General features: G+C 44.6%; 1 protein-coding gene across 1 annotated transcript in view; it reads left to right on the top strand.

The window, feature by feature from the left end:
* DYSF (dysferlin) overlaps positions 1-26,713 on the top strand; it is a 384,808-nt gene that overhangs the window by 166,313 nt on the left and 191,782 nt on the right. The window contains exons 26-27 of the mRNA XM_069745121.1: positions 228-342; positions 874-979. Coding sequence (XP_069601222.1) covers positions 228-342; positions 874-979 — 221 coding nt within the window. The remainder of the gene's footprint in view (positions 1-227; positions 343-873; positions 980-26,713) is intronic.

Genomic DNA, 26,713 nt, shown 5'->3' on the forward strand with positions numbered 1-26,713 from the left:
ACCTTCCTTCTAGTTGGCCGATCTACAAATATTCCAGGACTCATGCTAGTAGTAGTGTAGGATCAATGCCAGTAGGCAACTGCCAAAGCCATTGTAGATAAGCTTTCTACATCTTCTGACATTATGAACTCTTACAAAAACCCAGCAGACCTTTTAGGTTGTGTTGTGTGGGTTTTACTTTGGCTTGCTTCTTTGCTTTCATTTCAGTTATGTTCTTCTTTCATCAGATTATTGTACGACATCGACGCTGGGCATATGAGCTTTGTGGAAGAAGTCTTTGAAAACCAGGCCCGACTGCCTGGAGGGCAATGGATTCATATGACCGAAGCCTACACAAATGTGGTAAGGAAGGAGCGTAGAAGATGAAAAACAGAGTTACCATAGTATTATAGTAATGAAGAACACCTTGGAGATGAGGCAGGGGAAGTTAACCCATATTCCTAGATGGAGAGAATTTACTGAGCTCCATCTTTAGAGTTACAATCATGGATGTTGTACTTTTCGAGGATAGACTTTTGTGAGTCTCCTAAAAACATCCCATGACGATCAGCCATGTTGTTTTGGTCCTCAGTCTTACCACAGCTAAAGTACCAGGATGTGAAAAAGGAAAGGTAGTTCCTCCATATGTTATACAGTCTTTATATTCATTTCTAGTTGAGATCTTTTCTTTTCTTTGAGGCATTACTGACCTGGAGGCTTTTGGTTCAGATGATTTTTGGATTACTGTTCAAGCAGTCAGCGATAGATTGTATTTTATTGTTCATTTTATTGATTTTCTTACATTTTTTTTATCCACCTGCAGTAGAAATTAACAAACTTTCCTGATTGTCCAGCAACTGGCCTGATAGTTAATATTATTTTTATGACTTTTAGAATGGAGAAAAAGTTCTACCGAAAGTTGAGATTGAATGTCCCCCGGGATGGAAGTGGGAAGATGAAGAATGGACGACAGATATAAACCGAGCCGTGGATGAGCAAGGTAAGATGAATCAGGTGTCCAGAGATGATCATGATGATCATGATGAGGCTACTGATAAGTAGGGATGAGCGGATCCATGGATGTTCAGGTTCGTCTAGTTCAAAGTTCAGGTACAACCTGAAACTCATAGAAGTCACTGTGGACCGAACTTTGGTGCTGTAAAATGCTACAGAATATCTCTCTTTCTTTTCTCCCGGAACACCGATCACTAAAATGGACTTCCAGGGAAGTCCTGGTTCAGAGCTCAGCACTGTACAGTAGGTGTCCGGTACAAACCCCAAACGTTACAGTACGGGATCGCTCATCTCTAGTGATAAGTGCTCCAGATCAGCCAGGAGCGGTGATGCCATAGCTGGCCACACTGGAGAGGTCACACATTTATGATCACCGTCTTATTGGGATACTCTAGTTTCCATCTGCTCCAGTTTTCCAGATTATTTTAATCTCAGTTGAAGTGCATTACAAAATAACTCCAAACTAACCTTCCTTTGAGGGGCATTTGTGCAGATTTCAGTGTGTGCAGTGATACATCTTCACTGTATTGTACAGTCCTGACATCTACATTTTTGGGCTAATTCACAAGTCAAATACATGGCGTAAATCTGCGTTATTGCTGATTTCGACTGTGTAATGGGGCATTTTTTTTAGTTTTTGTTGTTGCACGGTGTGTGTGTATGCAAGTGTGCATATTATGTGTGTATGTATTTTGTTTATATTATGTGTATTATGTTTATTGTGTATTTTATGTTTATTTAGTGTGTGAATGATGTGCGTGCGAATGATACAGTGGCTTGAAAAAGTATTCAGTCCCCTTGCCATTTTTCATGTTTTACTACCTAACGACCTGGAGTTTCACTGTTTTTTAGAGGGCTTTCATCAGTTCATGTAAAGAACATGCCTACAACTGTAAACATTTGTTTTCTTTTTTTCTATTGAGAAGCAAACAACATATAGAACAAAATAACTGTAAACTTTAGTGTGCATAACTATTCATCCCCTAAAGTCAGTACTTTGTAAAGCCTCCTTTTGTGGCAATTACAGCTGCAAGTCTCTTTGGATAAGTCTCTATGAGATTTCCACATCTTGCCACTGGGATTTTTGCTAACTTCTCATGGCAAACAGGTCCAGTTCCATCACGTTAGATGTTTTCCGCTGGTGAACAGCAATCTTCAAGTCTGACCACAGATTCTCCATTGGATTAAGGTCTGGGCTTTGACTAGGCCACTCCAAAACATTTACATGTTTCCCCTTAAACCACTCGAGTGTTGTTGTAGCAGTATGCATTGGGTGTTGTGGAACTGTTGCATGATTTCCTTTGGCTAGGGCCTCCTTCCATATCCCTAAAGTTAGGGGCACCCTATCTATCACTGCTCTCCAGATTACTTCTGATGGTGAAGATGCCATGGCCATGTGCCTTGCTGAGCTCCTAAATCAGCCCTCATCTGTTCCCTCCCCCACCACGGGAAGTGGGGAGTTGTACTGTATAAGAATACACAAACCAGACTAACAAGGGAAGATGTACAGGGATAAATGAAAATATCAAACAAATATGCACTCACAAAGAACAGAGTAGAACACCGCTAAGTAAAGGAAAGAAAAACCAAATAGGAGAGGATGAGGATATGCACACAGACAAATCATCAATCAACAGTCTTCTGAACAACACTCCAAACGCTTCCTCAAACAACCCACTCCTCCAATTCCAGAACTAGGCAGCATGGATGGGAGTGGCCAATACTGAACATCTGAGACCATAAAAGCAGGAAAGCTCCATGAGCTCTGGACTGATCATATTAACCCCTGCACTGCTAGTAGAAACCTGCACTGTTTAATATGATAGTGAAGTTCTTCTTTCCAGTGCAGGATTACGTGAAGTCAGATACTGTGGCTTTCGGGCCCCTCTCTGTCACGGTAAACCCGTGATATTACCCCCCTTCTAAGAGAGACCTCAGGGCCTGGTCTATCAGGCTGTGCCTTGTTAAAAGACCGGATCAACCTGACCACACAGACGTCAGATCCTGGTACCCACATTCTCTCTTCAGGACCGTAACCCTTTCAGTGTAACAGATGCTGAAGAGACCAGCAAATCAAGTGAGAATCAATGATCTTAGTGATCTGAAATTCCAAATTCCCATCAACAATGACCAGGGATGGATGTTATGGTGATTATTCAGAGGACACAACTAACTTTTTGAGTAGAGACTGGTGAAACACATTATAAATCCGAAAAGTGGGTGGCAAAGCAAGGCAGAATGCTACAGGAATGACTGCCGCAATCTTATAAGGACTGATGAACCTGGGTCCCAGTTTCCAAGAAAGAACCTTCAACTTAATGTTCTTCGAGGACAACCACACCCAACCATCAACACAAAGGTCTGGACCCATCAAACATCACAAAACACCTAAGATAAGTCTCAAGATTATGGTTAACCCGTTTAGTTAGCCCATTAGACTGTGGATGAAAGGCTGAAGAAAACAACAGATGGATCCCCAAATGAGTGCAAAACGCTTTCCAAAATTTGGAAATAATTTGCACCTCACAGTCATAAACAGTATCCATAGGAATCCCATGTAATTTCATGATTTCTTTGATAAAAATTTGCACCAAGGTCTTGTCACTGGGTGATCGTGTAGCGCAATTAAATGATACATCTTGCTGAATCTGTCCACCACCACCAAAATCAGTGTATTACCTGAAGATACTGGTAGATCAGTGATGAAATCTACTGATAAATGAGTCCAATGTCTACTGGGAATCGCCAATGGTTGGAGAGACCAAGACGGGCGAGTATGAGGGGTCTTAGAACATGCAAAAACACTGCAGGCAGCTACATACTCCTGAACATCCTGGTGTACCCCAGACCACCAAAAGCGCAGAGTAAAGAGATCTGTCTTTACTGCCAGGATGTCCACCCAAGACTGAATCATGATGTTAATTTAAGACAGAGATTCACAGGTACGAACAGTTTACCTAAGGCAAGGCTGCCTCCCTGAGCCTCTACATACATAGTTATTAAGGTTGAAGGAAGACTATATGTCCATCTAGTTCAACCCATAGCCTAACCTAACATGCCCTAACATGTTGATCCAGAGGAAGGCAAAAAAACCCCATGTGGCAAAGAGTAAGCTCCACATTGGGGAAAAAAATTCCTTCCCGACTCCACATACGGCAATCAGACTAGTTCCCTGGATCAACGCCCTATCAAGGAATCTAGTGTATATACCCTGTAACATTATACTTTTCCAGAAAGGTATCCAGTCCCCTCTTAAATTTAAGTAATGAATCACTCATTACAACATCATACGGCAGAGAGTTCCATAGTCTCACTGCTCTTACAGTAAAGAATCCGCGTCTGTTATTATGCTTAAACCTTGTTTCCTCCAAACGCAGAGGATGCCCCCTTGTCCCTGTTTCAGGTCTATGATTAAAAAGATCATCAGAAAGGTCTTTGTACTGTCCCCTCATATATTTATACATTAAAATAAGATCACGCCTTAGTCTTCGTTTTTCCAAACTAAATAGCCCCAAGTGTAATAACCTATCTTGGTATTGCAGACCCCCCAGTCCTCTAATAACCTTGGTCGCTCTTCTCTGCACCCGCTCCAGTTCAGCTATGTCTTTCTTAAACACCGGAGACCAGAACTGTGCACAGTATTCTAAGTGTGGTCGAACTAGTGACTTGTATAAAGGTAAAATTATATTCTCCTCATGAGCATCTATGCCTCTTTTAATGCATCCCATTATTTTATTTGCCTTTGTAGCAGCTGCCTGACACTGGCCCCTGAATATGAGTTTGCCATCCACCCATACACCCAGGTCTTTTTCATTGACGATTTTGCCCAGAGTTTTAGAATTAAGCACATAATTATACATCTTATTACTTCTACCCAAGTGCATGACCTTACATTTATCCCCATTAAAGCTCATTTGCCATTTATCAGCCCAAGCTTCTAGTTTCCATAAATCATCCTGTAATATAGAATTGTCCTCCTCTGTATTGATTACCCTGCAGAGTTTAGTGTCATCTGCAAATATTGAAATTCTACTCTGAATGCCCCCTACAAGGTCATTAATAAATATGTTAAAAAGAAGAGGGCCCAATACTGACCCCTGTGGTACCCCACTGCTAACCGCTACCCAGTCCGAGTGTGCTCCATTAATAACCATCCTTTGTTTCCTATCCCTGAGCCAGCTCTCAACCCACTTGCACATATTTTCCCCTATCCCCATTATTCTCATTTTATGTATCAACCTTTTGTGTGGCACCGTATCAAAAGCTTTTGAAAAGTCCATATACACTACATCCACTGGGTTCGTTTGGTCCAATCCGGAACTTACCTCTTCATAGAAACTGATCAAATTAGTCTGACATGAACGGTCCCTAGTAAACCCGTGCTGATACTGGGTCATGAGGTTATTTCTCTTCAAATACTCCAGTATAGCGTCCCTTAGAATGCCCTCCAGGATTTTACCCACAGTAGAGGTTAAGCTTACTGGCCTATAATTTCCGAGTTCAGTTTTTGTTCCCTTTTTGAATATTGGCACCACATTTGCTATACGCCAGTCCTGTGGCACAGACCCTGTTATTATGGAGTCTTTAAAGATTAAAAATAATGGTCTATCAATGACTGTACTTAATTCCTGCAGTACTCGAGGGTGGATCCCATCCGGGCCCGGAGATTTGTCAATTTTAGTGATTTGTAGATGCCGCCGCACTTCCTGCTGGGTTAAGCAGGTGACATTTAATTGGGAATTTTTATCACTAGTCATTTTGTCTGCCATGGGATTTTCTTGTGTAAATACTGATGAAAAAAAGTCATTTAGCATATTGGCCTTTTCCTCATCCTCATCCACCATCTCACCCAGACTATTTTTAAGGGGGCCAACACTATCATTTTTTAGTTTCTTACTATTTATGTAGTTAAAGAATATTTTAGGATTATTTTTACTCTCTCTGGCAATGAGTCTCTCTGTCTCAATCTTTGCTGCCTTGATTTGCTTTTTACAGAATTTATTTAATTTTCTGTATTTATTTAATGCCTCCTCACTACCTACTTCCTTTAATTCTCTAAATGCTTTCTTTTTGTCACTTATTGCGCCCCTTACAGCTCTATTTAGCCATATTGGTTTCCTCCTATTTCTAGTATGTTTATTCCCATACGGTATATACTGTGCACAGGTCCTATCCAGGATGCTAATAAACGTCTCCCATTTTCTTTGTGTATTTTTGTGTCTCAGGACATCGTCCCAGTTAATTGCACCAAGATCCTCTCTCATCCGTTGGAAATTTGCCCTCCTGAAGTTTAGTGTCCTTGTAACCCCTCTACTACACATCTTTTTAAAGGATACATGAAAACTTATTATTTTGTGATCGCTATTTCCCAAGTGACCCTCAACCCTTATATTTGATATGCGGTCTGGCCTGTTGGTTAATATTAGGTCTAGCAGTGCCCCCTTTCTTGTTGGGTCCTGAACCAGTTGTGAAAGGTAATTGTCTCTCATAGTTGTCAAAAACCGATTACCATTGCTGGAACTGCAGGTTTCTGTTCCCCAATCTATTTCAGGGTAGTTGAAGTCCCCCATAATAATGACTTCTCCTCTACCACCTATTTTCTTAAGATCAGAACATATAGAAGCAATAACTACGCCTTTCTGTAGTATAGGAAAAGGTTCACAATTATCTCCACTCTCAGGAATACAACAAGATAAGGCATCTGCATTAATGTTTTTATTCCCAAAAGTGGTACCTGATAAAGAACCACAACCATCTTGCCTGTCTAGGCGTCTCATGCTTAGAAGATTCTAAATATAAAAGATTTTTATGATTGATGATTACCATGACCAGATGAACTGCCCCCTCCATGCTCAGATAACATCTTTTCTGAGCACACGCAGGTGTTATCCGAGCATCTGGCCATGCTCATAACGTATTTTTTGGACTATAATATGCACTTTCTCTAGTCCCCTTCCACGACAGTCACCTTGGAGGATGTCTACCCGCCCTAATGGGGAACAGGAAACACACAGAGGTTAAATAACCCTCCCCTTCCTGCTATCTCCAGTAGGGCATGAAGAGGTTTATCTCAGGGGCTGCTGTGTTGTGAATTCTGTGGCTGAATTCACTCCTGTGGTCACAAGTGGTACTGCAGCTTCTGAGCTTCCTCCCTCAGGTGTTCTGGTGAGCTCGTTGGCTGCTTTGTTATTTAACTCCACCTGATTCTGTCTTCCTTGCTCCTTGTCAATGTTCCAGTGTTGGATCTGAGCTTCTGGATCTTTCCTGTGGCCTGCTGCTCTGCTTAGATAAGTGCTTTTTGCTTTTGTTGCTACTTTTTCTGTCCAGCTTGTCATTTCGTTTTGCTGGAAGCTCTGAGACGCAAAGGGTGTACCGCCGTGCCGTTAGTTCGGCACGGTGGGTCTTTTTGCCCCCTTTGCGTGGTTTTTTGCTTTAGGGTTTTTTGTAGACTGCAAAGTTCTCTTTGCTATCCTCGCTCTATCTAGAATATCGGGCCTCTCTTTGCTGAATCTATTTCATCCCTACGTTTGTCTTTTCATCTTGCTAACAGTCATTATATGTGGGGGGCTGCCTTTTCCTTTGGGTTATTTCTCTGAGGCAAGTCAGGCTTGTTTTTCTATCTTCAGGCTAGTCAGCTCCTCAGGCTGTGCCGAGTTGCATAGGTAGTGTCAGGCGCAATCCACAGCTGCCTTTAGTTGTGTTTAGGTTAGGTTCAGGTATTGCGGTCTACAGAGATTCCACGTCTCAGAGCTCGTTCTATTGTTTTTGGGTTATTGTCAGATCACTGTATGTGCTCTGATTGCTGGCACACTGTGTCACTGGATTGCCTACATAACAGTACAAGGAGCCAACCTAATGATTCTCAATAGAGGGAAAAAAGAAGTTCTGACATCATTTTTTTTTCTCAGCTCTGTGTTCAGTCTTTTTTTTTCCCTAGACATTTGGGTGTTTCAGGACACAGGTGTGGACATGGATATTCAGGGTCTGTGCTCTTCAATGGATAATCTCGTTACACATGTACAAAGGATTCAAGATACTATTGATCAGAAATCTATGTTAGAACCAAGAATTCCTATTCCTGATTTGTTTTTTGGTGATAGAACTAAGTTTCTTAATTTCAAAAATAATTGTAAGCTATTTCTGGCCTTGAAACCTCATTCTTCTGGTAATCCTATTCAACAGGTTTTGATTATTATTTCTTTTTTGCGCGGCGACCCTCAGGACTGGGCATTTTCTCTTGCGCCAGGAGACCCTGCATTGAGTAATGTCAATGCGTTTTTCCTGGCGCTCGGATTACTTTACGATGAGCCTAATTCAGTGGATCAGGCTGAGAAAAATTTGCTGGCTTTGTGCCAGGGTCAGGATGATATAGAAGTATATTGTCAGAAATTTAGGAAGTGGTCAGTACTCACTCTGTGGAATGAATCTGCGCTGGCAGCTTTGTTCAGAAAGGGTCTCTCTGAGGCTCTTAAGGATGTCATGGTGGGTTTTCCTATGCCTGCTGGTTTGAATGAGTCTATGTCTTTGGCCATTCAGATCGGTCGACGCTTGCGCGAGCGTAAATCTGTGCACCATTTGGCGGTATTGTCTAAGATTAAACCTGAGCCTATGCAGTGCGATAGGACTATGACCAGAGTTGAACGGCAAGAACACAGACGTCTGAATGGTCTGTGTTTCTACTGTGGTGATTCCACTCATGCTATTTCTGATTGTCCTAAGCGCACTAAGCGGTTCGATAGGTCTGCCGTCATTGGTACTGTACAATCCAAATTCCTTCTGTCCATTACCTTGATATGCTCTTTGTCATCGTATTCTGTCATGGCGTTTGTGGATTCAGGCGCTGCCCTGAATCTGATGGATTTGAATTATGCTAAACGTTGTGGATTTTTCTTGGAGCCTTTGCGGTGTCCTATTCCGTTGAGAGGAATTGATGCTACACCTTTGGCCAAGAATAAACCTCAGTACTGGACCCAGCTGACCATGTGCATGGCTCCTGCACATCAGGAAGTTATTCGCTTTCTGGTGCTACATAATCTGCATGATGTGGTCGTGTTGGGGTTGCCATGGCTGCAAACCCATAATCCAGTATTGGATTGGAATTCCATGTCGGTATCCAGCTGGGGTTGTCAGGGGGTACATGGTGATGTTCCATTTTTGTCGATTTCGTCATCCACCCCTTCTGAGGTCCCAGAGTTCTTGTCTGATTATCAGGATGTATTTGAAGAGCCCAAGTCCGATGCTCTACCTCCGCATAGGGATTGTGATTGTGCTATCAATTTGATTCCTGGTAGTAAATTCCCTAAAGGTCGATTATTTAATTTATCCGTGCCTGAACACGCCGCTATGCGCAGTTATGTGAAGGAATCCCTGGAGAAGGGACATATTCGCCCATCGTCATCACCACTGGGAGCAGGGTTCTTTTTTGTAGTTAAGAAGGATGGTTCGCTGAGACCATGTATTGATTACCGCCTTCTTAATAAGATCACTGTTAAATTTCAGTATCCCTTGCCATTGTTATCTGACTTGTTTGCTCGGATTAAGGGGGCTAGTTGGTTCACTAAGATAGATCTTCGTGGTGCGTATAATCTGGTGAGAATCAGGCAAGGAGATGAATTGAAAACTGCATTCAATACGCCCGAGGGTCATTTTGAGTATCTAGTGATGCCGTTCGGACATGCCAATGCTCCATCTGTGTTTCAGTCTTTTATGCATGACATCTTCCGTGAGTATCTGGATAAATTCCTGATTGTTTACTTGGATGACATTTTGATCTTCTCAAATGATTGGGACTCTCATGTGAAGCAGGTCAGAATGGTTTTCCAGGTCCTGCGTGCTAATTCTTTGTTTGTGAAGGGATCAAAGTGTCTCTTCGGTGTGCAGAAAGTTTCATTTTTGGGGTTCATCTTTTCCCCTTCTACTATCGAGATGGATCCGGTTAAGGTCCAAGCCATCCAGGATTGGACTCAGCCGACATCTCTGAAAAGTCTGCAAAAATTCCTGGGCTTTGCTAATTTTTATCGTCGCTTCATCTGTAATTTTTCTAGCATTGCCAAACCATTGACCGATTTGACCAAGAAGGGTGCTGATTTGGTTAATTGGTCTTCTGCTGCTGTGGAAGCTTTTCAGGAGTTGAAGCATCGTTTTTGTTCTGCCCCTGTGTTGTGTCAACCAGATGTTTCTCTTCCGTTCCAGGTCGAGGTTGATGCTTCTGAGATTGGAGCAGGGGCGGTTTTGTCACAGAGAGGTTCTGGTTGCTCGGTGTTGAAACCATGTGCTTTCTTTTCCAGGAAGTTTTCGGCTGCTGAGCGTAATTATGATGTGGGCAACCGAGAGTTGCTGGCCATGAAGTGGGCATTCGAGGAATGGCGTCATTGGCTTGAAGGAGCTAAGCATCGCGTGGTGGTATTGACTGATCATAAGAACCTTACTTATCTCGAGTCTGCCAAGCGCTTGAATCCTAGACAGGCCCGTTGGTCGTTATTTTTTGCCCGCTTCGATTTTGTGATTTCGTACCTTCCGGGCTCTAAAAATGTGAAGGCGGATGCTCTGTCTAGGAGTTTTGTGCCCGACTCTCCGGGTTCATCTGAGCCAGCGAGTATCCTCAAGGAAGGAGTCATTGTGTCTGCCATCTCCCCTGATTTGCGGCGAGTGTTGCAAAAATTTCAGGCGAATAAACCTGATCGTTGTCCGGCGGAGAAACTGTTCGTCCCTGATAGGTGGACTAGTAAAGTTATCTCTGAACTTCATTGTTCGGTGTTGGCTGGTCATCCTGGAATCTTTGGTACCAGAGAGTTAGTGGCTAGATCCTTCTGGTGGCCATCTCTGTCACGGTATGTACGTACTTTTGTGCAGTCCTGTGGGATTTGTGCTAGGGCTAAGCCTTGCTGTTCACATGCCAGTGGGTTGCTTTTGCCCTTGCCGGTCCCGTTTCTCAAAAGATGTCAGTCATTTGGGTGGTCTGTGATCGCTTTTCTAAAATGGTCCATCTGGTGCCCTTGGTTAAATTGCCTTCCTCCTCTGATTTGGTGCCTTTGTTCTTCCAGCATGTGGTTCGTTTGCATGGCATTCCTGAGAATATTGTTTCTGACAGAGGTTCCCAGTTTGTTTCAAGGTTTTGGCGAGCCTTTTGTGGTAGGATGGGCATTGACCTATCTTTTTCCTCGGCTTTCCATCCTCAGACTAATGGCCAGACCGAACGAACCAATCAGACCTTGGAAACATATCTGAGATGTTTTGTTTCTGCAGACCAGGATGATTGGGTGTCCTTTTTGCCGTTGGCTGAGTTCGCCCTTAATAATCGGGCCAGCTCGGCTACCTTGGTCTCTCCATTTTTCTACAATTCTGGGTTCCATCCTCGTTTCTCTTCAGGACAGGTTGAGTCTTCGGACTGTCCTGGTGTGGATTCTGTGGTGGACAGGTTGCAGCAGATCTGGACTCAGGTAGTGGACAATTTGACCTTGTCCCAGGAGAAGGCTCAACTTTTCGCTAATCGCAGACGCCGTGTGGGTCCCCGACTTCGTGTTGGGGATCTGGTTTGGTTATCTTCTCGTCATATTCCTATGAAGGTTTCCTCTCCTAAATTTAAACCTCGTTTTATTGGTCCGTATAGGATTTCTGAGATTCTCAATCCTGTGTCTTTTCGTCTGACCCTCCCAGACTCCTTTTCCATACATAATGTATTCCATAGGTCGTTGTTGCGGAGATACGTGGCACCTATGGTTCCATCTGTTGAGCCTCCTGCCCCGGTTTTGGTGGAGGGGGAATTGGAGTATATTGTGGAGAAGATTTTGGATTCTCGTGTTTCTAGACGGAAACTCCAGTATCTGGTTAAATGGAAGGGTTATGCTCAGGAAGATAATTCCTGGGTTTTTGCCTCTGATGTCCATGCTCCAGATCTTGTTCGTGCCTTTCATGTGGCTCATCCTGGTTGGCCTGGGGGCTCTGGTGAGGGTTCGGTGACCCCTCCTCAAGGGGGGGGTACTGATGTGAATTCTGTGGCTGAATTCACTCCTGTGGTCACAAGTGGTACTGCAGCTTCTGAGCTTCCTCCCTCAGGTGTTCTGGTGAGCTCGTTGGCTGCTTTGTTATTTAACTCCACCTGATTCTGTCTTCCTTGCTCCTTGTCAATGTTCCAGTGTTGGATCTGAGCTTCTGGATCTTTCCTGTGGCCTGCTGCTCTGCTTAGATAAGTGCTTTTTGCTTTTGTTGCTACTTTTTCTGTCCAGCTTGTCATTTCGTTTTGCTGGAAGCTCTGAGACGCAAAGGGTGTACCGCCGTGCCGTTAGTTCGGCACGGTGGGTCTTTTTGCCCCCTTTGCGTGGTTTTTTGCTTTAGGGTTTTTTGTAGACTGCAAAGTTCTCTTTGCTATCCTCGCTCTATCTAGAATATCGGGCCTCTCTTTGCTGAATCTATTTCATCCCTACGTTTGTCTTTTCATCTTGCTAACAGTCATTATATGTGGGGGGCTGCCTTTTCCTTTGGTGTATTTCTCTGAGGCAAGTCAGGCTTGTTTTTCTATCTTCAGGCTAGTCAGCTCCTCAGGCTGTGCCGAGTTGCCTAGGTAGTGTCAGGCGCAATCCACAGCTGCCTTTAGTTGTGTTTAGGTTAGGTTCAGGTATTGCGGTCTACAGAGATTCCACGTCTCAGAGCTCGTTCTATTGTTTTTGGGTTATTGTCAGCTCACTGTATGTGCTCTGATTGCTGGCACACTGTGTCACTGGATTGCCTACATAACACTGCTGTAGTCAGCGAGCGGAGCCCTTAGAAAAAGCCTACCATGCTGGGCAGCCGAGGTTGGGTGGTCTTCCTCTCCTCCTCCACGTGGCTGCTCCCGTCTCCATGGTCCATGCGACTCGGGACTCCCTCCCGCGCCTCTCCCGGAGGTAAAGCGGGGCGGGGATGTGCTGCCGGGGTCCTCCCGAAGCTCCCCGTCGTCCTCCTCCCAGCGTGCTGCTGAAGTTCCAGTGTCTGCGCGCGCCGGAAGTGATGTCGTCGGCGCGCTTCCGGTTCGCGTCCTGGGGCTCCACGCTGGACCGCATACACCAACCTCTTGCGGTCCAGGTGCTCCTGTGCCTGGATTGCTCCTAGGGTCGTTCCCGGGATCCTCCCTACAGACCAACGGGAGGAGGAGCACATAACTCTGGACCTCGATATCTTCATATCCTGGTCAGGAGCCTCCAGGTAAGACACAGTGTCTCTGTCTCTGTGTGACTGTGACAGTTTGACCATGGATGGCGACAAACCTACAGCTGTGTCTGCAGAACCCAGCGTTCACCCTCCTACCGTGAGTAGCTGGGCTGGTCCTTCACTGTCCAGGCATTGATAGTATGGGTCATTTAGTATGCCTTTTCTCTCTTTTAGGGAGAAAAGGTCTCTGCCCCTAAAAGCAAACCCAGCCGCAAGTGTGGTGTTTGGTGGTTCCAGGCTTCCTTCTGCTTACAAGAAGACCCTATGCCAACGTTGCACGGATGACATATTACGTGCCGAACAGCCCTCCCTCCTGGACAGCATTAAGACTCTTATTAACCCCTTTACCCCCAAGGGTGGTTTGCACGTTAATGACCGGGCCAATTTTTACAATTCTGACCACTGTCCCTTTATGAGGTTATAACTCTGGAACGCTTCAACGGATCCCAGTGAATCTGACAATGCTTTCTCGTGACATATTGTACTTCATGACAATGGTAAAAATTCTTTGATAGTACCTGCGTTTATTTGTGAAAAAAACGGAAATTTGGCGAAAATTATGAAAATTTCGCAATTTTCCAACTTTGAATTTTTATGCAATTAAATCACAGAGATATGTCACACAAAATACTTAATAAGTAACATTTCCCACATGTCTACTTTACATCAGCACAATTTTGGAACCAGCAATTTCTCATTTCTACAACACCATTTTTTTTTTTAGGGACCACATCTCATTTGAAGTCATTTTGAGGGGTCTATATGATAGAAAATATCCAAGTGTGACACCATTCTAAAAACTACACCCCTCAAGGTGCTCAAAACCACATTCAAGAAGTTTATTAACCCTTCTGGTGCTTCACAGGAATTTTTTGAATGTTTAAATAAAAATGAACATTTAACTTTTTTTCACAAAAAATTTAATTCAGCTCCAATTTGTTTTATTTTACCAAGGGTAACAGGAGAAAATGGACCCCAAACATTGTTGTACAATTTGTCCTGAGTACGCCAATACCCCACATGTGGGGGTAAGCCACTGTTTGGGCGCATGGCACAGCTCGGAAGCGAAGGAGCGCCATTTGACTTTTCAATGCAAAATTGACAGGAATTGAGATGGGACGCCATGTTTCGTTTGGAGAGCCCCTGAGGTGCCTAAACATTGAAACCCCCCACAAGTGACACCATTTTAGAAAGTAGGAACTTATCTAGAGGTGTGGTGAGCACTTTGACCCACCAAGTGCTTCACATAAGTTTATAATGTAGAACCGTAAAAATAAAAAATCATATTTTTTCACAAATATTATCTTTTCGCCCCCAATTTTTTATTTTTCCAAGGGTAAGAGAAGAAATTGGACCCCAAAAATTGTTGTACAATTTGTCCTGAGTACGCTGATACCCCGTATGTGGGGGTAAACCACTGTTTAGGTGGATGGGAGAGCTCGGAAGGGATTGAGCGCCGTTTGACTTTTCAATGCAAAATTGACAGGAATTGAGATGGGACGCCATGTTGCGTTTGGAGAGCCACTGATGTGCCTAAACATTGTAACCCCCCACAAGTGACACCATTTTGGAAAGTAGACCCCCTAAGGAACTTATCTAGAGGTGTGGTGAGCACTTTGACCCACCCAGTGCTTCACAGAAGTTTATAATGCAGAACCGTAAAAATAAAAAATCATATTTTTTCACAAAAATTATCTTTTCGCCCCCAATTTTTTATTTTCTCAAGGGTAAGAGAAGAAATTAGACCCCAAAAGTTGTTGTACAATTTGTCCTGAGTACGCTGATACCCCATATGTGGGGTAAACCACTGTTTGGGCGGATGGGAGAGCTCGGAAAGGAAGGAGCGCCGTTTGACTTTTCAATGCAAAATTGACAGGAATTGAGATGAGACGCCATGTTGCGTTTGCAGAGCCCCTAATGTGCCTAAATAGTAGAAACCCCTCACAAGTGACACCATTTTGAAAAGTAGACCCCCTAAGGAACTTATCTAGATGTGTGGTGAGCGCTTTGACCCACCAAGGGCTTCACAGAAGTTTATAATGGAGAGCCGTAAAAATAAAACAATAATTTTTTCCTACAAAAATTATTTTTTAGCCCCCAGTTTTGTATTTTCCCGAGGGTAACAGGAGAAATTCGACCCCAAAAGTTGTTGTCCAATTTGTCCTGAGTGCGGTGATACCCCATATGTGGGGGGAAACCACTGTTTGGGTGCATGGGAGGGCTCGGAAGGGAAGGACTGCCATTTGAATGCAGACTTAGATGGAATGGTCTGCAGGTGTCACATTGCGTTTGCAGAGCCCCTAATGTACCTAAACAGTAGAAACCCCCCACAAGTGACACTATTTTGGAAAGTAGACCCCCTAAGGAACTTATCTAGATGTGTGGTGAGCGCTTTGACCCACCAAGGGCTTCACAGAAGTTTATAATGGAGAGCCGTAAAAATAAAACAAAAATTTTTTCCCACAAAAATTATTTTTTAGCCCCCAGTTTTGTATTTTCCCGAGGGTAACAGGAGAAATTGGACCCCAAAATTTGTTGTCCAATTTGTCCTGAGTGCGCTGATACCCCACATGTGGGGGGGAACCACTGTTTGGGCGCATGGGAGGGCTCGGAAGGGAAGGCGCTCCATTTGGAATGCAGACTTAGATGGAATGGTCTGCAGGTGTCACATTGATTTGCAGAGCCCCTAATGTACCTAAACAGTAGAAACCCCCCACAAGTGACACCATTTTGGAAACTAGACCCCCTAAGGAACTCATCTAGATGTGTTGTGAGAGCTTTGAACCCCCAAGTGTTTCACTACAGTTTGTAACGCAAAGCCGTGAAAATTAAAAAAAAAATCTTTCCCCCCAAAATTATCTTTTAGCCCCCAGTTTTGTATTTTCCCGAGGGTAAGAGGAGAAATTCGACCCCAAAAGTTGTTGTCCAATTTGTCCTGAGTACGCTGATACCCCATATGTTGGGGGGAACCACCGTTTGGGCGCATGGGAGGGCTCGGAAGGGAAGGAGTGCCATTTGGAATGCAGACTTAGATGGAATGGTCTGCAGGGGTCACATTGCGTTTGCAGAACCCCTAATGTACCTAAACAGTAGAAACCCCCCACAAGTGACCCCATATTGGAAACTAGACCCCCCAGGGAACTTATCTAGATGTGTTGTGAGAACTTTGAACCCCCAAGTGTTTCACTACAGTTTATAACGCAGAGCCGTAAAAATAAAAAATCTTTTTTTTTCCCACAAAAATTATTTTTTAGCCCCCAGTTTTGTATTTTCCCAAGGGTAACTGGAGAAATTGGACCCCAACAGTTATTGTCCTATTTGTCCTGAGTACGCTGATACCCCATATGTTGGGGTAAACCACTGTTTGGGCACACGGGAGAGCTCGGAAGGGAAGAAGCACTGTTTTACTTTTTCAACGCAGAATTGGCTGGAATTGAGATCGGACGCCATGTCGCGTTTGGAGAGCCCCTGATGTGCCTAAACAGTGGAAACCCCCCAATTATAACTGAAACCCTAATCCAAACACACCCCTAACCCTAATTCCAACGGTAACCCTAACCACACCTCTAACCCTGACACACCCCTAACCCTAATCCCAACCCTATTCCCAACTGTAAATGTAATCTAAACCCTAACTGTAACTTTAGCCCCAACCCAAACTGTAGCCCTAGCCCTAACCCTAGCCCTAACCCTAGCCCTAACCCTAGCCCTAACCCTAGCCCTAACCCTAGCCCTAGCCCTAACCCTAGCCCTAACCCTAGCCCTAACCCTAGCCCTAACCCTAACCCTAGCCCTAACCCTAGCCCTAACCCTAACCCTAGCCCTAACCCTAGCCCTAACCCTAGCCCTAACCCTAGCCCTAATGGGAAAATGGAAATAAATACATTTTTTAAATTTTTCCCTAACTAAAGGGGTGATGAAGGGGGGTTTGATTTACTTTTATAGTGGGTTTTTTAGCGGATTTTTATGATTAGCTGCCGTCGCACACTGAAAGACACTTTTTATTGCAAAAAATATTTTTTGCGTTACCACATTTTGAGAGCTATAATTTTTCCATATTTTGGTCCACAGAGTCATGTGAGGTCTTGTTTTTTGCGGGACGAGTTGACGTTTTTATTGGTAACATTTTCGGGCACGTGACATTTTTTGATCGCTTTTTATTCCGATTTTGGTGAGGCAGAATGACCAAAAACCAGCTATTCATGAATTTCTTTTGGGGGAGGCGTTTATACCGTTCCGCGTTTGGTAAAATTGATAAAGCAGTTTTATTCTTCGGGTCAGTACGATTGCAGCGACACCTCATTTATATCATTTTTTTATGTTTTGATAAAAACTATTTTATAGAAAAAATAATTATTTTTGCATCGCTTTATTCTCAGGACTATAACTTTTTTATTTTTTTGCTGATGATGCTGTATGGCAGCTCGTTTTTTGCGGGACAAGATGACGCTTTCAGCGGTACCATGGTTATTTATATCTGTCCTTTTGATCGCATGTTATTCCACTTTTTGTTCGGCGGTATGATAATAAAGCGTTGTTTTTTGCCTCGTGGGGTTAACTAGTGGGCCAGTTTTATAGGTCGGGCCGTTACGGACGCGGCGATACTAAATATATGTACTTTTATTGTTTTTTTTATTTATTTAGATAAAGAAATGTATTTATGGGAATAATATATATATTTTTTTTCATTATTTAGGAATATTTTTTTAAATTTTTTTTTACACATTTGGAAATTTTTTTTAAAACTTTTTTACTTTGTCCCAGGGGGGATGACATCACAGATCGGTGATCTGACAGTGTGCACAGCACTCTGTCAGATCACTGATCTCACTTAGAGCAGTGCAGCCTTCACAGTGCCTGCTCTGAGCAGGCGCTGTGAAGCCACCTCCCTCCTTGCAGGACCCGGATCCGCGGCCATCTTGGATCCGGGTCTGGAGCAGGCAGGGAGGGAGGTAAGACCCTCCCAACAACGCGATCACATCGCGTTGCTGCGGGGGGCTCAGGGAAGCCCGCAGGGAGCCCCCTCCCTGCGCGATGCTTCCCTGCACCGCCGGCACATCGCGATCATCTTTGATCGCGGTGTGCCAGGGGTTAATGGGCCGGGGGCGGTCCGTGACCGCTCCTGGCACATAGTGCCGGATGTCAGCTGCGATAGGCAGCTGACACCCGGCCGCGATCGGCCGCGCTCCCCCCGTGAGCGCCGCCGATTGCGCTGGACGTACTATCTCGTCCGTGGTCATAGGGGCCCACCCCACCTCGACGGGATAGTACATCCGATGTCAGAAAGGGGTTAAGCAGGAGGTGCAAACCTCCATGGCAGCACTTTCCCAGCCCCCAGTGTCGCATCCCCCTCCCCCTAAAAAGAGGAAAATGGCACCTTTTGAAACTGACTCTGACTCGGGCGAAATTCATACCTCAGGATCAGAGGATATTTGGGAGAATGAGGGCTCCACATCCACCCCTAAAGCTGATAGTAAAAAATACTTTTTCTCTTCTGAGGATATGGAAGAGCTTGTTTCCATAGTAAGAAACACCATGGGGGTTGAGGAAGCGGAGGAAAAGCACTCACTTCAGGATGAGATGTTTCTGGGGCTGAAACCCAAAGTAAGAAAGGGTTTCCTGTTCATGAAAATGTCCAAAATCTTATTTTTCATGAGTGGGCTTTCCCAGAAAAAGGCTCTGGCGTCCCTTCAGAATTAAGGAATCGCTTTCCCCTTGAAGGTGACAGTTCTATTTGGGAAGTCCCTAAGGTGGACGTCTAGGTCTCTAAGGTAACCAAAAAGACGTCTCTCCCATTCGAGGACTCTTCCCAAATACAGTAAAAGATCCTATGGATCAAAAGATAGAAAGTCACCTAAAAAAGTTCTGGGAATGCTCTACAAATTTGCTCAAATCAAATATTGCTATCACATGCGTTGCCAGAGCCCTATCTCTTTGGCTTCGTAAGTTGGAGGAACACCTCTCTCGGGACCCCCAGAGAGGAGATCCTGGACTCCCTACCCCTTCTCCAAAGGCAACGAGGTTCTTAGCCGATGCCTCAGGAGAATCTGTTCGAGTGGCAGCAAGGTCTTTAGTTCTCTCTAATTCAGCTAGGAGAGCCCTTTGAAAAATCCTTGAAAAAGCTTCAGATAGGAAGAAATCGCATCCTGAACAGAAAATTGCAAGGAAGCGTTTTTTCGTCCCCCTCATGAACAGTTCTCCCAGAAGGAGTTTAGCGGAAAAAGAAAATCGGGACGGTGGAGCTACCCGAAAGGGGGTAGAGGCAGGAACATCCTGGTCCCTCAACAACAGAAGACCCCTGACAAACAGTGACCCCTGACAAGCAGTCAATATCCACAAACCAGTGGATCCTCCACACCATGCAATTCGGGTTGAAATTGAAATTCGAGAGTCCCCACCCCCCAGTGCCTGAGAATTACCCCATTACAGTCTCCAAATCTTCGGGACTCCTTACTCCTACAAGTACAGGACCTCTTGCGAGAAAAAATAATTTCACAAGTACCTCAGCAGGACATTAGCAGAGGCCATTGCTCTCGCCTATTCCTCATAAGGAAGCCCTCCGGAAAATGCAGGGTGATCATAAATTTAAAACCTCTGAATCAGTTCATCAAATACCGGAGGTTCAAGATTGACAAGATAGATTGACAAGAGTCAATCAGAACGGCAATCCTTCTTATTGGACAAAACTGGGTGATGGCTACGATAGACCTGAGGGACGCCTACTACCATGTTCCGATCCATCCGGATCACAGGAGGTTCCTCAGGTTCGCAGTCTCCCACAACCAGGGGATCACCCATTTCCAGTTTAATGCGTTTCTGTTCGGCGTATCCTCAGCACCGAGAGTTTGCTCAAAGGTCATGAGGGAAGCTGTCATCTTCATCTGTCTTCAGGGAATTTGTTTCTTCCCATACTTTGACAACTTTCTGATCATCGCTCCATCGATATCTCGGCTGAATCGGGATGTGTCAAAAACACTGGAGATACTCGAATCCCTAGGCTGGATCCCGAATCTTCAGAAGTCAGACCTCCATCCTTCCCCAAGGAAAAAATTCCTGGGGGTTCTCTTAGACTCGGAGAAAAGGACGTCCTTCCTTCCCGAAGATCGTCAACACAACCTTCGTTAGAAAATCTCCTGATTCAGACAACATAAGTGTCCTGGGCTCAGGCATATACACGAACCTTCCAAATCCACGTCCTTCTCTACTCACGGAAGTATCGGAATGTTCTGTCCAGGAAGATTCCGCTTCCCGGACACGTGAAGTCGGCCCTCTCATGGTGGTTGAATGGCCGAAACTTGCGGCATGGGGTGAACTGGGATCAGCTTCCCCTGAAAGTACTTTGTACAGATGCCAGCCGAAGAAGTTGGGGAGCCGTGCTGAAGGAAGCATATTTACAGAGACTATGGTCCCCGGACTTAAGATCCAGATCTTCAAACCTGAGAGAACTAAAGGCAGTGGAGGAAGCACTGATAGCCGCTTCATCTCTCATCCAGAACCATCATGTTCTTATCTACTCCGACAACGTAACTACAGAGACCTGCCTCCGACACCAAGGGGGCACGAAATATGCCATCTTGAAACTAATTGCAGCAAGGATACAGTTATATGAAAAAGTTTGGGCACCCCTATTAATCTTAAGCTTAATGTTTTATAAAAATTGTTTTTTTTTGCAACAGCTATTTCAGTTTCATATATCTAATAACTGTTGGACACAGTAATGTTTCTGCCTTGAAATGAGGTTTATTGTACTAACAGAAAATGTGCAATCTGCATTCAAACAAAATTTGACAGGTGCATAAGTATGGGCACCCCACCAGAAAAGTGACATTAATATTTAGCAGATCCTCCTTTTGCAAAAATAACAGCCTCTAGTCGCTTCCTGTAGCTTTTAATGAGTTCCTGGATGAAGGTATTTTTGACCATTCCTCTTTACAAAACAATTCCAGTTCAGTTAAGTCTGATGGTCGCCGAGCATGGACAGCCCTCTTCAAATGATCCCACAGATGTTCAATGATATTCAGGTCTGGGAACTGGGATGGCCATTCCAGAACAGTGTAATTGTTCCTCTGCATGAATGCCTGAGTAGATTTGGAGCAGTGTTTTGGATCATTGTCTTGCTGAAAGATCCATCTCCTGCGTAACTTCAACTTTGTCACTGATTCATGAACATTATTGTCAAGAATCTGCTGATACTGAGAGAAATCCATGCGTCCCTCAACTTTAACAAGACTCCCCGTGCCGGCATTGGCCACACAGCCCCAAAGCATGATGGAACCGCCACCAAATTTTACTGTGGGTATCAAGTGTTTTTCTTGGAATGCTGTGTTTTTTGGCCACATAACGCCTTTTTGTATGACCAAACAACTCAATCTTGGTTTCATCAGTCCACAGCACCATCTTCCAAAAAGTAATTGGCTTCTCCAAATGTGCTTTTGCATACCTCAGCCGACTCTGTTTGTGGCGTGCTTGCAGAAACGGCTTCTTTCGCATCACTCTCCCATACAGCTTCTCCTTGTGCAAAGTGCGTTGTATAGTTGACCGATGCACAGTGACACCATCTGCAGCAAGTTGATGCTGCAGCTCTCCGGAGGTGGTCTGAGGATTGTCCTTGACTGATCTCACCATTCTTCTTCTCTGCCTTTCTGATGTTTTTCTTGGCCTGCCACTTCTGGCCTTAACAAGAACTGTACCTGTGTTCTTCCATTTCCTTACTATGTTCCTCACAGTGGAAATTGACAGGTTAAATCTCTGAGACAGCTTTTTGTATCCTTCCCCTGAACAACTATGTTGAATAATCTTGGTTTTCAGATCATTAGACAGTTGTTTTGAGGAGCCCATGATGCCACTCTTCAGAGGAGATTCAAACAGAAGAACAACTTGCAAGTGGCCACTTTAAGTAGCTTTTCTCATGATTGCATACACCTGGCTATGAAGTTCAAAGCTCAATGAGGTTAGAAAACCAAAAAAAGTGCTTTAGTAAGTCAGTAAAAAGAAGGTAGGAGTATTTTAAACAAGAAAATGATAAGGGTGTCCATACTTATGCATCTGTCAAGTTTTGTTTGAATGCAGATTGCACATTTTCTGTTAGTACAATAAACCTCATTTCAAGGCAGAAACATTACTGTGTCCAACAGTTTTTAGATATATGAAACTGAAATAGCTGTTGCAAAAAAAACAATTTTTATAAAACATTAAGTTTAAGATTAATAGGGGTGCCCAAACTTTTTCATATAACTGTATTTCTCTGGGCAGTGAAACACCTGCTGTCCATCTCAGCAGTACATCTGAAGGTCTCAGGCAACATCCAGGCGGACTTCCTCAGCAGGAAGGACGTCCATCCGGGAGAACGGTGCCTGAACCAAGAGGTCTTCCTTTCCCTAACCTCCAGATGGGGGAATCCGGAGGTTGACTTATTTGCAGATGCCCAAAATACAAAATCAAAAACATATTTCTCCCTTAGTCCTATGTACGGAGCTTGAGGGATAGATGCCTTTGCCCATCCATGGTTTTTCAACCTGGCTTACGCCTTCCCACCAATTCCTATGCTGGCAAAGACACTGCAGAAGATCCGGTCGGACCAGGTCATGACGATCCTAATTGCCCCAATGTGGCCGGGGCGAAGCTGGTACAGCGCCTTGGTAGATATGGCTCAGGAGGGTCCCTTACTTCTGCCTCAAAGGACCGACCTCCTTTTTCAGGGTACCCTACTTTACCCAAACCTCAACAAATTAAACCTTGCGGCTTGGCTACTGAAGCCTGCATCCTAAAACCAAGGAGCCTCTCGAACAAGGCCATCCAGACTCTCCAAAGGAGCAGAAAGCTAGTGACCACTGCCATCTATGGCAAAGTATGGAAGAAGTTCTCTTCCTGGTGTCTTCCCAATGTCCCTGATCCTTTCCACCCCAACATTGCTCAAATCATAGACTTCATCCAGAAGGGATTAGAACTAGGGCTTACCTCAAGCACACTGAAGGTTCAGGTTTCGGCCGTTAGTTCCTTTTTTGACCAGTACCTGGCCAGGCACCGCTGGATCAAAAGGTTTATGACCTCTGCAAGCAGATTACGTCCTAGACTCCCTAGCCGGGTTCCCCCCGGGCTCTAAATTTAGTGCTCAATAGTCTAACTCAGGCCCCTTTTGAACCCTTGTCTTCATTACCCTTTAAAATCCTAACTCTTAAGACGGCCTTCCTTGTGGCAATTACCGCAGCTAGGCACATTGCAGGCCCTGTCTGTACAAGAGCCCTACCTTTCCCTGAACTCTGAAAGTATAGTTTTGCGTCTGGATCCCTCCTTTATGCCCAAAGTTGTCTTGGATTTTCATAGGGGTCAGGATATTGTGTTGCCCTCATTTTGCCCAAATCCTTCCAATGCGAAGGTAGAAAGTTTCCACACTCTGGACGTCCGCCGGGTGGTCCTCCATTACCTGGAACAGTCCAAGGCCTGGAGGATTCACCAGAATCTTTTTATCCAGTTTTCAGGCCAAAGTAAAGGAAGGAAAGCAGTTAAAAGCACAATTGCAAGCTGGATCAGGCAGGCCATCTGCCTTGCATACTTGGCAATGGACCTCTCTCCTCCTATCTTGCTAAAGGCTCACTCAACTCGGTCAGTCGCTACATCATGGGCAGCAAGAGGGAATGCTTCATCTGAGCAGATATGCAGAGCCGCCACCTGGTCTTCTATACATACTTTCACCAGACACTACAGACTAAATTTTGACAGGGATCTAACATTTGGCAGAAGAGTACTGCAAGCTGTGGTCCCTCCCTAAAGAAATCAACATTGGTATAACTCCGAGGTGTCGTGGAAGGTGACTGGAGAAAATAGAATTAGTCTTACCGGTAATTCGGTTTCTAGGAACCTTCCAGGACAAGACTAATTTCCCTCCCCATCTGATATTCCTATTGGATGATTCCTACACTTTGGTGGTAACTATTTATGCTAGTGTGTCCAGAAAAATACTGGAGATAGCAGGAAGGGGAGGGTTATTTAACCTCTTTGTGTTTCCTGTCCCCCATTAGGGAGGGGAGACATTCTCCAAGATGACTGTCGTGCAAGGTTCCTAGAAACCGAATTACCGGTAAGACTAATTCTAACATAGTAACATAGTAACATAGTTAGTAAGGCCGAAAAAAGACATTTGTCCATCCAGTTCAGCCTATATTCCATCATAATAAATACCCAGATCTACGTCCTTCTACAGAACCTAATAATTGTATGATACAATATTGTTCTGCTCCAGGAAGACATCCAGGCCTCTCTTGAACCCCTCGACTGAGTTCGCCATCACCACCTCCTCAGGCAAACAATTCCAGATTCTCACTGCCCTAACAGTAAAGAATCCTCTTCTATGTTGGTGGAAAAACCTTCTCTCCTCCAGACACAAAGAATGCCCCCTTGTGCCCGTCACCTTCCTTGGTATAAACAGATCCTCAGCGAGATATTTGTATTGTCCCCTTATATACTTATACATGGTTATTAGATCGCCCCTCAGTCGTCTTTTTTCTAGACTAAATAATCCTAATTTCGCTAATCTATCTGGGTATTGTAGTTCTCCCATCCCCTTTATTAATTTTGTTGCCCTCCTTTGTACTCTCTCTAGTTCCATTATATCCTTCCTGAGCACCGGTGCCCAAAACTGGACACAGTACTCCATGTGCGGTCTAACAAGGGATTTGTACAGAGGCAGTATAATGCTCTCATCATGTGTATCCAGACCTCTTTTAATGCACCCCATGATCCTGTTTGCCTTGGCAGCTGCTGCCTGGCACTGGCTGCTCCAGGTAAGTTTATCATTAACTAGGATCCCCAAGTCCTTCTCCCTGTCAGATTTACCCAGTGGTTTCCCGTTCAGTGTGTAATGGTGATATTGATTCCCTCTTCCCATGTGTATAACCTTACATTTATCATTGTTAAACCTCATCTGCCACCTTTCAGCCCAAGTTTCCAACTTATCCAGATCCATCTGTAGCAGAATACTATCTTCTCTTGTATTAACTGCTTTACATAGTTTTGTATCATCTGCAAATATCGATATTTTACTGTGTAAACCTTCTACCAGATCATTAATGAATATGCTGAAGAGAACAGGTCCCAATACTGACCCCTGCGGTACCCCACTGGTCACAGCGACCCAGTTAGAGACTATACCATTTATAACCACCCTCTGCTTTCTATCACTAAGCCAGTTACTAACCCATTTACACACATTTTCCCCCAGACCAAGCATTCTCATTTTGTGTACCAACCTCTTGTGCGGCACGATTTATCTTGTGCGGCACGATCTATTTTTTTCCCAAATTTTTTTTGGGGAAAACGGGGGTGAATCTTGTAGTCAGAATGTACTTACAATTAGTGTGGTGGCAGCAGGAGTCCGGCGATTCTTCCGGTGGTCCGACATTACTGTACAGGGCGATGATATCACTTCCATCGCAGGCTGGTGCGGCAGGTTCGGCGGTTCTTGGTGGTGTAGTGGCTTTGGCGACATTTTGTGAAAACTCAGAGCCCCGGCACTTCCATTGCCTCATTGCTGTGGCCTCATGGAAAATGGCCACCGGAGGAGGCGCATACGCAGATTGAGATCTTGGCAAAATCTTAATCTGCGCTTGCACCGCCTTCCGCGGCCATTTTCCCAGAGGCCACAGCATCGAGGCAATGGAAGTGCGGAGACTTTGGGCTTTCACAAAATGTCGCCGGAGCCACCGCACCACCGATAACTGCCGAACCTGTCGCACCAAGCTGGGATGGGAGACCACCGCATCACAGCAATGGATGTGCAGGGGTTCTGGGCTTTCACAAAATGTCGGAGGAGCCCCTGCACCACTGAGCACCACCAGACCTGCCGCATCAGTCTGCGTCATATCATCGCCGGACCACAAAACACCCCATGTGACTCAGCTGGCAGTCCCCCTGGGTAAGCTGAGTTCAGGACTGTAAGACAGACCCCCATTTGATGCATTAATTTTTTCCCTATTTTCCTTCTGAAAATTTGTGGTGTGTCTTATGGTTCAGTGTGTCTTATGGTCCAGTGCGTCTTATAGTCCGAAAAATACGGTATATTATGTTCGAGTCTCTGTGGCTGCATGATTTACAGCTGTTAGACAGCCTGAACACATGTGGGGATTCCCTAACGAATAGGCAGTCCCCACATGTGTTCAGTCTGTCTATCAGTGGCAAATCATGCAGCTGCAGAGACTCAAACATAATATACAAGCATTCCAAATGCTCGGATAACCCCCGAGTGAGCGTTCTCCCTGTTACCAATGTCATAATTTTTCTCAATGGAGGCCGGTTTCTTAGAAAAATATGCATACGGACGCCATTTACCAGGAGATACACCCTGCGACAATACAATCCCAAGTCCTATCTCAGATGTGTAAACTTATACGCTAAATGCCTGAGTGACGTCAAGCTGTATGAGAAAGGGCGCAGATACAAAACATTTTTACAGGGTGTCAAATGCCTCCCTTGCCGGACTTGACCATTTTTAAAAGTCCGTTTCTTTCCTGGTCATATCTGCAAGAGGTTTGGCAACTAC

Source organism: Ranitomeya imitator, chromosome 1, assembly GCF_032444005.1.
Source record: "Ranitomeya imitator isolate aRanImi1 chromosome 1, aRanImi1.pri, whole genome shotgun sequence".
NCBI lineage: Eukaryota > Metazoa > Chordata > Amphibia > Anura > Dendrobatidae > Ranitomeya > Ranitomeya imitator.